At 42.1% G+C, this 13,081-nt stretch overlaps 1 protein-coding gene across 2 annotated transcripts in view; it reads right to left on the bottom strand.

The window, feature by feature from the left end:
- Positions 1-13,081, bottom strand: part of WWC3 (WWC family member 3) — a 117,678-nt gene that overhangs the window by 39,027 nt on the left and 65,570 nt on the right. For both annotated transcript variants that reach the window (XM_012784852.2, XM_075999434.1), the window contains exons 6-8: positions 8,743-8,872; positions 5,453-5,590; positions 1,203-1,276 (exon numbers count right to left, since the gene is read on the bottom strand). In XM_012784852.2, coding sequence (XP_012640306.2) covers positions 1,203-1,276; positions 5,453-5,590; positions 8,743-8,872 — 342 coding nt within the window. The remainder of the gene's footprint in view (positions 1-1,202; positions 1,277-5,452; positions 5,591-8,742; positions 8,873-13,081) is intronic.

The raw sequence follows: 13,081 nt of genomic DNA, 5'->3' as shown, positions 1-13,081 counted from the left end.
TCATATGATTTGCTTTTGTTGCTATTTTTACATTTTCTAAAAAACCAACAAAGTAGATTTCCAGACATCCATGAATGGTACAGTGTACTGAGTAGGCCCAACTGTTTAGCTTCCAGAAAGGACCCCTTCACCCCACCGGCATTCTGTTCTTTCCCAAGATAATATTTCACTTTTCCACTAAAGAAACTTTTTTAAAAAAAGATATGCTTCACACTTTTCTGAAGCACATATTTTGAAATAATTTGGTTTTAAGACTCTTTCCAGAAGGCACAAAAAAGAAAATCTCTAAAAAAAGGACATGAAAGCCAGCGAGGGTCAGAATATTGAAAGCGGGGGCCCTGAGCACTTAAGGAGAAATGCAATGTGCTCAGGGTTTTGGAAGCCCCGTAGCTTCACCCATGTCCTAGGAAGAAGACTGGGAGGGAAGAAGGAAAGAGAAACACAAAGGCACAAACTCAGTCAAGTCATGATTTGCCGAAGGCAGACGATTTACAATATAGGTCAACATAAACCACTTGGTGTCCATTCTCTCCGACAAAATGAAATTGATTAGGTCCTGCTCACCTGTTGACCCAATACTTGTTAAATGTCCTTTAACCAAGACATGTAGCTTTGCCCATTAACCTATGGTAGGGGTCCTCAAACTTTTTAAACAGGGGGCCAGTTCACTGTCTCTCAGACCATTGGAGAGTGCGCACTGTGGGCCTGGGACGAGTCGGCTGCTAAGCAGGACAGGCAGCGGTGGCAAAAACACCCGGCCGGCCGGCGGGCGGCATGTGGCCTGCAGGCTATAGTTTGAGGACGCCTGACCTATGGAGTTAGAAGCCACATATATAAAAGATGAAATGGTTTCCCTGATGCTGGTCTGAGGGACTGATGCTCAGGCTATTGGAAGGAGGGAATGGGAGGAGGGACATGAGTTCTGAACTATCTTGTAAGCTAAAGAAAGCCAAGAAAGTCTCTATTCTTATTGAATCACATTATTACAACTGTTTGCAATATTGAGAATTTCACATTTTAAATGCACTTGAAATTTTTCATATGTATTAAGAAACTACATATAAATGAAGATCCTTTACTTTGTATTCTATCACACATGGCTTTCCAATAAAATGTGGACACACATTGGAACTCTGCCAAACCTCTTTCCATGGGAGAAAGTAAGTAAGCAAAAGGCAAGATTGGAAAAATGCATTTCTTACCTCTTTCTGGCTTCTTCATACTGCCAATTAAGTCTGACTCGGTCTACGAGCCTTGTTTTATCATCAAAGACAAACTTTCCGGAACAGAAGAGAAAAAAAGAAAGGAAACACGTATTAAAAACATATTTTTAAAAATAGAAAATTCATTTACACTTTCAGCAACAATGAAAAATACTCTTATTTGTCTTTCACTTTCAATTTTTCAAAGGTCTGGAAGGAAACACACCAAATAATACTCTGCTGCCACCTCTGGCCAGTGGGGGTTAGGAGTGGGGCTAGGAAGACATTTGCTGTCCTAAAACGGGTGGTTTTTTTTTTTTTTTAAAGTGGCAGTATATCCATCTATTATGTAATTCCAAACAACAACAAACCAAGTGTTAAATAGGGAATTACTCTGTAAAAGTTGATACAAAGGCAACAACAACAAAAAAAGTCATCCCATTTTCTGCAATACATTCTCTAATTGCTCAATAATAAATATAAAAGGTCTGAAAAAGTTGGACCAGCTGTGTGAAGTACGGGCTAGCAGACACCTTCTGATGCCATGAGGCACATTACAGAACCAAGGGCAGGAGGCCAGGAAGCAAGGTCTCGAAAAGCCTAGGATTGGAGACTTTCAATGTGGTGCTCTGAATGTGATCAGTGGTTGTACTTAAATATTTTCATATTAATTACATTGAAGGCAACAAAATCCTACACAAAATAAAAAAGACATGTGCAAAAAGCAATTATAGGCCGGGCGTGGTGGCTCACGCCTGTAATCCTAGCACTCTGGGAGGCCAAGGCAGGAGGATCGTTTGCGCTCAGGAGTTCGAGACCAGCCTGAGCGAGAGCAAGATCCCGTCTCTACTAAAAAAATAGAAAGAAATTAGCTGGACAACTAAAAAAAAAAAAATATATATATATATATATATATATATATATATAAAGTTAGCTGGGCATTGTAGTGCATGCCTGTAGTCCCAGCTACTCATGAGGCTGAGACAGGAGGATCACTTGAGCCCAGGAGTTTGAGGTTACTCTGAGCTAGGCTGATGCCACGGCACTCTAGCCCGGGCAATGAGTGAGACTCTGTCTCAGGAAAAAAAAAAAAAAAAAGCAATTATAGCACGTGGTTAATTCTTCACTCATGGAAATATCATATAACTTTAGTTTCAATAAATGGGCTCCATCTGTAGATCTGACCTTACTAGACCATATATTATGATCACCAAGTCTTTATGTTTTTGAAATAATCTCATGTCAACAAATATTTGAAAATATTTGACTTGAATGATTAGTAATAAATTTATTAATATGAGTTTTGATCTATGTTGATGGGGAATTTCTTTCTTGACAACTGTATTGCCTTGAATGGCAAGATAAAGAAGTACCTTTATGATGGCCGGGCGCTGTGGCTCACGCCTGTAATCCTAGCTCTTGGGAGGCCGAGGCGGGCGGATTGCTCAAGGTCAGGAGTTCAAAACCAGCCTGAGCAAGAGCGAGACCCCGTCTCTACTATAAATAGAAAGAAATTAATTGGCCAACTGATATATATATGTAAAAAATTAGCCGGGCATGGTGGCGCATGCCTGTAGTCCCAGCTACTCGGGAGGCTGAGGCAGAAGGATCACTCAAGCCCAGGAGTTTGAGGTTGCTGTGAGCTAGGCTGACGCCACGGCACTCACTCTAGCCTGGACAACAAAGTGAGACTCTGTCTCAAAAAAAAAAAAAAAAAAAAAAAAGAAGTACCTTTATGATGGACTGAGTATTCTCCAATGAGATGTGTCACAATTTCACATTTAAATAGCCTTGTCCAATGACCTGTTCACAGTTTCCTCAATATGAATATACTCAGGCTGTAGCACCCCAGCCCCCAAAACTGTTTCCAGTGGAGGTGAGCTAGTTGCCACCTCCATCCCCTCTTCATTAGTGACCTTGCAGTCAACCGTTCATTAAGACCAATAAACATCATCTCTTTAACCTCTTCTCGAAGCGATTTATGGACCTCTAAGCTTTGTTTTTGTATTCTTCTTTGAGAACCAAATGGATGTTTTAGTCAAAAGAATAGACAACCAATCAGATCCAAAAGGTTATCATTTCACAGTTGCTATGCAGCCTTACAGTATGTACAAACCTGTAGCTGGAAATCCCTCGTCTTAAAAAGCATGTCTGATATATGCCAACACCTACCCCACAAAATTGACTCAAAACAAGAACTAAGTGAGGTAGGCAGACTTCTAAGATGGTTCCCAATGGTCTCCACCTCCTGGGATTCATCCCATGTGAAATACCCTCCCTTTGAGAGTGGGCTGGGTCTATGACTTGAATCTAATTGACAGAATACAGCAAAGGGGGATGGGAAGTCATTTCTGTGAATAGGTTTTTACAAAAGATTGTGACTTCCATCTTGCTAGTAGAGTCTCAGGGTTGGCATACTTTCATTAAGCAAGCTGCCCTGCTAGAGAGACCCACATGCCCAGGAACTGAAGCCCTCAGTCCAATGACCTGCAATTGGCAACAATCACGTAAGCTTAGGAGTGGATCCTTCCCCAGGTGAGCCTTCAGATGAGACTGCAGCCCTGGCTGACACCTCAATGGTGAGTTCCTGAGACCCTGGAGAAGAAGACCCAGCCCAGACTCCTGACCCACATAAAGTGTGAGATAATAAAGGAGTGCTGTTTTAAAATGCTAGGTTTGGGGGTAATTTGTTATATAGTAATGGCTAAAGTAATATAGTTATAGCCTTTTGATATATTTTTCTACAATAATGTGATGTGGTAGAAAGTGTAAGGGTTTAGGGATCAGAGATGTTGACTCAAACCCAGACCTTCCTCTCCTCAGCTATATGACCTTAGGTAACCTGGCACCTCAGTCTTCTGCATGTCAGAGAGGATGGGAACAACTACTTCAACTGAGACAACAGCTGTAAAACTGTCAACCCAGAGCCAGCCCCAGTAAAAACTGCAGGGGCTCATAAACAATGACAAGTTACTGCTAGAGTAGCATAACTGGCCACCAATCTCCACCTGACATTTTAGAATGGTTTACCTACATCATTAGGGAACCTTCGATCTTACCCGTTTCTCTCAAACTAGTTAAGAGTCTCTAAATTCTAATTCTAACCTTACAACAAACAGCAAGCAGCAGTGAATTATTCATGGAAATCAATGAGTCTTGTACTTCTTTCCTTCCCTCCCTCCAAAATCTTTAGGCAAGAATGCCAAAGACATAAAGAGTCATTATTTACTACATTACACTCCCCTCAAAGAGGCATTATTTGCCAAAATTTCAAAATATAAGCTAATAATTTAAAATCCAGAGTTTTCCGTCAACTGTTTTTCCCCTTTTTCCTTTCTTTTCGTTTATTTAATTTTGGAGGGTGGCATTGTGCATTCCTTTGATACCTCACCTTTACTTAATAAGCTTAAAGAGGAAAAAGCCCTCTAAACTGCTTTTCCATTTATAAATTAATTTCAGACTTCATTCAATGCATTACAATAGTAGTATCTTTGAATATCCAGCACCCTGCTTCAAGTGGTGGCTTTCTCAACTTTGTTTTTGTGGCTAACTCAAGGCTTCACTAATTATCAAAAGGAGCATTATGAAATTCTTCCAAGTCTCAAACAAAATTACTTTTAATTCAATTCAATTTCCTGACATTCTTTTAGAAGAATAAGAAATAGCAACAAAGTATAACCCAAGGTGGCACAGCTACAAAGCCTTTTGGAAATCACTGGTCTAAGGCAGGGATCAGTAAACACTACAGCCTGCAGGCCAAACCCGGCCCACTGCCTGTTTTTGTAAGTGAAGTTTTACTGGGGCACAGCCACGCCCACCCCTCATACATCATCCATGTAATGGCTGCATTTGCACAATGACAAGAGTTGAATAGTTTTGCATGGCCTGCGAAGCCTGAAATATCTAATATCTAATATATTTACTATCTGGCCCTTTACCAAAAAAGTTTGCTGACCCATGCTCTAAAAAGTCATATGTCTGTCAAAAAAACATTTAAGCTCAACTCTCACAAGGAGCCTGGAATTTTTAAGAATCCAAATCACGAGGACAGAGGTAATAAGCAATTCAATTGCATCACATGGCTGGATGTGAGAGGTGATGTTTTCTTCTTCAAACTCAGTGGCACAAACGTGAAACCGATTCTGAAGTGAAAATGGAAAATCAAAGCAAATGAGTGACGGCAACACAAAAGCAGCCCTGGTCTCTCTGGGCACACGCGTTCATTCGTTGCTTCTCCCCGGGCAGCATACCTCGGTCTGAGAGCCAGCATCGCAGAACTGCGGAGCGAAACCAGAGTGGCCGAGCACACCTGGATTGTGTGGGAAATCTTGCAGCGAGTCGGTGATGGAGCAGCTGTTCTTGAAGCCATCAGTCAGCTTGACCAGGCTCTGGAACGGAAGGAGACAAGCTCTTTGAACAGAGATAGCAATGCTTCCCTTCCCTTTAGAAGTGGGTCTTTCATTCCGGTTCTAGGTCTGCAACTTCATGTTTTACTGGAGAGTCCTCCCACCCCTAGTGCCCCCCCCTCCCCGTGCTCATTAGCTTTTCACCCATGCACCTTTAATAACATTCTTAGTCATTTAAATCAGATAGCAACTGAGTCCTCCTGGCAGCACGTGAATAAAGTAGAGAACAATTACAGTACCATTTTTTACTGGTTTTTGAAACCTTTCTGTTTCCTACAGAAAAAATAAGCATTGCTATGTAAAATGTTCAATTAGCAAATGAGTCTGACAGAGATGAATGCCACCTTGAGACTGTTATTGAAAAGGTGAAAATAGCTCCCAAACAATGCTTATGTATTTTTATAACCTGATTTTGCAGTCATAATTCTACATGCTCAAAAGTAATCTCATAGGAATGTTAGTTTGCCAAAAATTAGAGCAAGTATATATTCTGGCATATGGTACCCTTTTGTGTGAAAAGTTAAAGAGAAATCAAATTGTTGACCATTTATTTTAGACTTCTGAGTATGTTCACCTTCAGCAGATCTTATTGCAGACACAGAACCAGCACACCCAAGTGCAGAACTCATGTAATTGGCTCAAGATTGAGACAAAGGCTTGGAAGGTGTCAATGTTGTGAAGTTTATTTAAGAAAGACAAAACAACTCATTCAATTTTGATGGAAGAGGACTTTGCCTGTGCCTCTTCCTGGAGTTTCTCAGAGTTTGAGAGGTTGTGGAGACCTCAAAGAAGATGCTGGGGCCTGAAGCTTCTTCCAGAAATTCTATCTCCTGCCTCCATGGGGGGGAACTCAATTGAGGCGATTAGGTGGCTGGCTCTAGCGTTGCACACTGTGGCCTCAGAGAGGCCAAGGCAGGGAGCCCTGCTTAACTGTCACTGTGAAATACCACCTGGGTCACCCTGGGGTGTTGGCTAGCATGATATGGGTAACGAACATAGAGCACCTTGTCCAATGCCACATATACAGAAATCTCAGTAAACGGGCCCTCAAAACCTAACAATTGACCATTTACCTAGCATAACCTGCAGAGGTCATCTGAAAATACAGATTACTGGGCCTCACCTTCAGAGATTCTAATTCAGTAAGTCTGGGGTAGGGCCCAATAATCTGCATTTCCACGAGCACCATGAGACAGGCACTCATGGCCTTGACCTCAGGAAGCACTGTGGAGGCAGGGTAGTTTTCTGCACATCTGCCTCATTTTGTTGAGGAGCCTGAGCTTTGCTTTACATGTCCTCTGTGTCGTACATTCTTTAGAATCTAAAAAAAGGCCTGCCAGGTGTAGGTGTTCACTTAGGGTGTTGAGTGAAAAATTAAAGCTGTAACAGAAAGCACTGAATGCATTCCAGCACCATGTGAAAAGACCAGTGTGTGTCCATTTGCAAAACTTCAACTTTTTCTAAAAATACTGGAAACTGCAAGATTCAAGGGGCAAAAAACATAAAGCAATATAAAGTTGCAACGATCCCAGCTATATAATTCATAGTAAAATACTATGCAACTATATAAAGGAATGAAGAAGCTCTTTGTGTGTAGATATGGGAAAAGGTATAGGATATTATCTTCTGTGAGGAAGCCAATGCAGAACAGTAGTACAGTCCTGGCTTTGTGTGCGGGCAGTTGGACATGTATTCATATTTTTGTGTGTCTGTATAAAAACTGGAAGAGTATACAAGAAGCTAATAACAGTAGTTATGGAAGGTGGGAGGATGGAGTGATAGCAAGCCTTCTTATCTTTATCATAAACTTTTGGACTTATTCTGATTATTAAACAATATGAATGTATCACCCACTGTTGTGGTTTGAATTGTGTCCCCCCAAAGATACGTTCAAGTTCTAAACCCCAATAATCTGGGAATATGCCCTTATTTGGAAATAGGGTCTTTACAGATGTAATCTACTTAAGATGGGATCATGTTGGATTAGGGTGGGCTATCATGCAATGACTGATGTCCTTATAGGAAGAGGAAATTTACCCAGAGACACAGGGAGAAGGCCATGTGACCATGGAGGCACATGGTTGAGTTGATGCATCTACAACCCAAGAAATGTCAAGGACTGCCACCACCACCAGAGCTGGAGGAGGCAAGGAAGGACCCTCTCCCAGATTCTTCAGAGGGTATGTGACCCTGTCCACACCTTGACCTTAGACTCCTGACCTCCAAAACTGACAGAGTAAATTTCTGCTGTTCTAAGCCACTCAGTTTATATTTTATGGTGGCAACCCCAGGAAACTAAAACAGTTGGCCCTCCATGTCCAAGGGTCCCACATCTGTAGATTTGACCAACCTTGGGGGGGCCGGGTATGGTGGCTCACGCCTGTAATCCTACAGCTCTGGGAGGCCGAGGCGGGTAGATCGCTCAAGGTCAGGAGTTCGAGACCAGCCTGAGCAAGAGCGAGACCCCATCTCTACTAAAAATAGAAACAAATTAATTGGCCAACTAAAAATATATAGAAAAAATGAGCCGGGGATGGTGGCACATGCCTGTAGCCCTAGCTACTTGGGAGACTGAGGCAGTAGGATTGCTTGAGTCCAGGAGTTTGAGGTTGCTGTGAGCTAGGCTGACGCCACAGCACTCTAGCACAGGCAACAGAGTGAGACTGTCTCAAAAAAGAAAAAAAAGAAAATATTTGGGGGAAAAAAACAATAAAAAATAACAATACAACAATAAAAAACAATATAAATTTTAAAATATAGTATAACAACTATATATAGTATTTACATTATATTAGGTATTATAAGTAACCTAGAGATGATTTAAAGTATATGAGAAGATGTCCGTAGGTTATATGCAAATACTACATCATTTCATATCAGGGGCTTGAGCACCCTCATAAATTACTATCCGAGGGACGTTCTGGAACCAATCTCCAGAGTACACTGAGGGAAGACAATAATACACTTATTTAAATATAATGTGGTGTATGTGTGTATGTATTGTATGTTAACATAATATTATATATGAACTGTATATACAATAAATATATAACATATGTAATAAATAAGTATTTAAAACATTTTAAAGTAAAAGACAGGCGAGCAGGTAGGCAGGTGGCCCCCAGGCTTCCTACCTGCATCAGGTCCCGCCTCTCCTTCTCGCCTGTACAAATGGCTTTCTTGATGGTCCGGAGCTCGGTCATGATAGCCTGGGCCTCATCCAGTTTGTAGGTGGTGTGAGCACTTGACATCTTCCGATCGATTCTGGTTCAAACAGAAAAATAAGAGTCATTCCACACGCAATCATAACATTCCATTAAACAACAACAACAAAACCCAAAAGCTTCACAGAAAGGTGGGAAACAGTTAAAAGCAATGTTCTGGCAAAGAAAAATAAAGGCCCCATGAAACCTTCCTTCCTTGTAGTAAATATGACTCCTCCTGTGCCAGGAGCATCCCGAGCATGTGATGACTATGTCCCCTACTGCCCCTTAGGGAATGAAATTACAGCCTTGAGTAATTTCCTAAGATTATAAACTGCCCTTTCTGAAAGGAGGACCATGTCTCATGTATCCCCAGCATCCAGCTTTGTGGTCAAACTGTTGATGAAATAAACATAAGAATGAGATTTGTGTGCAATGAGGATATATGGGAAACAGCAGTAAGCAGTGAGCTTCCAATAATGGTGCCTTGTGCAAAGGCTGGAAACTCCTTTGTCTCATCTCCCCCCCCTCTCCCCACCCCTCACCTTCCCTCCCTCCCTCCCGCCAACCCCTGTGTGCACCAGGCCTGGCTCTGGGTGGTGGAAGCAGAACACAGAACAAGACAGGACTTGGCTCTGCCTTCAAAGAGCAGGCAGCCTCTGGAGCATGTCCTCTGTCACGTCTTCCATACCTACATCTCGAGCCTTGGAAGCCCTCAGGGATAAGGAACTTGGGAAACTTTGGTCCAGTAGTGGAATGAATTCTTTCTCTGGAAAGCAACTAGCTTGCTTTTCCAGTTCCAGGTCCACCAGGACACAGGCTCTGGTTCTAATATTTCCCCCTACGTTATCCTGAATATCTGCAGCGTTAACAGCCAGCCAAAACTCCCTTCTGTGAGTTTTCCACTCACAGAAACCTCTGGTGTGCTGGTGAGCACGAGTGGCACCCAGCTCTGCTATTCACTGGCTGTGGAACCCTGGGCGAGTCACTTCACCTCTTTCTACCTGCTTAATCATATCTCAACTGGGGACACTGAAAATACTTTTCCCATGACAGGCGTGTGAGATTTAATGAGAAAATGCAAGGAAAGGACTCACTCAGCAGGAGGCCTGGCATGCAGTGTCTGTGTAGGTTATTATTATTATCACGATAGTGTGGAATCTACTTACTCGGGGGAGAAAAACGTAAATAATTTGCCAAGTCCGGTACTTTATTATCATTAATAAATTCCTTGCCAAATATGTCATAACTCACAGCAAAACTCAGCACCAGAGCTGACCTGAGCTGTCAGCATCCTTGGAATAGGAGAAGGACACATGAAACAAGCAGAAACCGTTCCCTCCCTTTGGAATAGGGCTGTCAGTCTTGGCAGTATTGCTGGGATTGCCATCAGCTCCCAATAAAACATTTATGAAAACGGGTCCTGAGTCCTGTCCTGCGGAGAGCAGATGGAGGCACACCGTGGGAGCCCATGCGTTGAATGTGACACCCCTGAATCCCAGTGTGGCCTGACCTCGTAGGCACTTCCATCATGGCTAGGTCACAGACTTGCAGGTTTCTCAGACACACACTGCCTAGTCTGTTCCTACAAAGCAGAATTATTTCTTTATACATTTTTATAAAAAGGTACATGTATTTTTAACTACAGAATGTTCCATGCAGAAAGTTAAAATGAGTGAGCATGAACTAATGTCTGGCTGTGGGCATGTTTTTTTTCTTTTTTCTCTGCTCTCATTAAGTCCCTTCCTTCACAAGCACCCACGTGATGGCGGTGGTGGGCTTTAACTCCATCACCTGACAGCTCTCACAAGATTCAGCAAGAAAATATAAAAAGTTCCTAGCACAGTGCCAGCTAGCCACTTGGTGGCTACTAAAATGTGGGAGCCCATAGCAAGGATGGCGGCAGTAGGCCCATAAGCCCTTTCTACATATTCAAAACTCTTTTGTTTGTCATTCAAAACCAGCCCCACTTCCACCAAAAGGGCTTTCTCCCTCACTGCAAGTATCTTACCCAGACCTATATAAAGTCAGGTGCCATAGTCGCCAATGGTCTATCTTATACTTTCTCACCCGTCACAGCTTCACAACAAAAATCAGTGTAATTCACCGAAATGCTGCACAGGGGGTGCTGTGTGGCTAAATGGTGTGATGGAAAGGGAATGGAACCAGAAGTCTGGGGACAGAACAGGGCTCCCAAACCCAGCTGATCACCAGAACAAATACAGACTCCTGGGTCTCGGTTGAAGGTGGACTTCTATAGGTGGAACTAAGAAGTTTATCGATCCATCAACCAAGTCCCAGAGCCACCAAGTCGAAGGAGCCTCTTCTTACACTATTTATTATGCACTGAGGGACATCATATAATAGTTATAATTAAACTGAACTCCATACCACATGTACTCACAAGCAAATTGGTATTAACGAATCAACACCTTAGTGGACATATAGGAGTAACATTTATCGGATGTCGGGAGGGTGGGAGGGGGAGGAGGGGATGGGTATATACAACCACAACGAGTAAGATGTGCAACGTTTGGGGGATGGACACGCTTGAAGCTCTTACTCGAGGGGGGAGGGGGTTATAGGCAATATATGTAACCTTAACACTTGTACCCCCATAATATGCTAAAATAAAAAAATAAATGAATAAAATAAATCTAACTACAAAAGGTTAATAAATACCTTTATAATGAAAAATAAATAAATAAAAAATAAATAAACTGAACTCCATGATCTCAATATACTTGTAAACATCCAGAAAACTGACAGAAGAAATTGTATAACAGAGAACCGTTTGGGCATAAAAGGACTCAAGGAAAAAGCAATGCCAGAAACAGAGATGAAATTCTTCCGCTCCATGTCCAGTTCCGGAGCTCAGGCTAGGGGTGAGGTCTCTTGCAGAGATCTCAGAAACACCAAGATACAAGATGTAGGAAAACATAAAACAGAAGGAAAGCCTGTATGCTTTTCCCCTTTTAAATGCTGTGTGAAGAACCAAGAATCTCTAACACGAGCAGAAATAAAAGGCCATACATCTCAAAGCACTAACTCCGCCAACGAGTTCGCTAAACTTTTCTTGTAGACAAAATCTACACATGCTGATGTAAAAAATGTCTCCTTGCATTCATCTTCTGATAAAAGGCTTTCCAAACATTTTTAACATCATAAACCACAATCCACCTAGCCTGATGAAATCCATAGAAAAGGGTTACAGCAACTCCAGACAAAAACCCTGCAGCCAGAAAAGCCTCATTGTTCTCTGATAGTCACGACAAGCGCCTGTGCTAACTGGGCCCACCGGCTCTTCCACAGTGAAAAATACAGCAAGTCAGTCCTCACCGGACATTGGCCCTAATATAGAGAAATGAAACTCTACTACACTAAACACAGGTTTTTTTTTTGGTGCACCCAGAAATCAACGCTAATATCCACAGAAAATAGACACATGCCCATTGTTAAAGGCTGCAATATAAGAGGCTAACCATGTCCATAGCAGTTTTATACTTAAATGTTGTGATTTCCTTATGACTTGTGGCGGCTATAAATCCTAAGTGGGTCCATCAGTGAACCCAGGAATTGAGCCAGCAGCCTCTAAAGGCTCCAAGTTCTATGATGGGAACAGCTGCCATCCCAAGGAAAACAGGTCCCAGTTTCCACCAGGGAGAGGATCATCAGTACCCATAATTGACTCCATCAGTGGACTCTGCGGAGTACTGCAGAAGGAAAAATGGCTTTGAGGCCAGGGACCTGGGCTCCGGCCTTAGCATTCCCAACGTGGCTCTGAGATCTTGAGGACGAACACAGAAGATTGGACTAGAGTGGCTGTGTTGACCCTGCTCCAAGGGCACCCTGGGGTGGCCAGCTTGAGTAGCTGTGGGAGGAGCCCCTCACCTCTGCTTCAGCAGCAGTTCTCTGTGCTCTGTCTCAGATATTCCAGTTCCACATAAGGGGTTGCGTGCAGGGAAGGAAAGGGAGAAAGACTCCACTGTTACAAAGTATGAAAACCATTAGATAACAGGATCTCAAAGCTAGGAATCTCTGAAATATTATTTTTAAATAGTTATATATTATAATATATAATATGTAATATATAATATGTAAGTATTACTATATAAAATATATTATATGTTAATATTTTATAGCATATATTATTTGATTATATATATTATATTATATAAATATTATCTGAAAACAGTTCAGTATATCAAACACCTATTGGGGACAGGGTCTTGCTGCATGCTTTATACTTGTCACTTCATTTGACTCTCTC

This window comes from Microcebus murinus, chromosome X (genome assembly GCF_040939455.1).
Source record: "Microcebus murinus isolate Inina chromosome X, M.murinus_Inina_mat1.0, whole genome shotgun sequence".
In the NCBI taxonomy this organism is placed as follows: Eukaryota; Metazoa; Chordata; class Mammalia; order Primates; family Cheirogaleidae; genus Microcebus; species Microcebus murinus.
The sequence above is the reverse complement of the archived record's forward strand: the minus strand, read 5'-3'. Positions and strand labels throughout refer to the sequence as shown.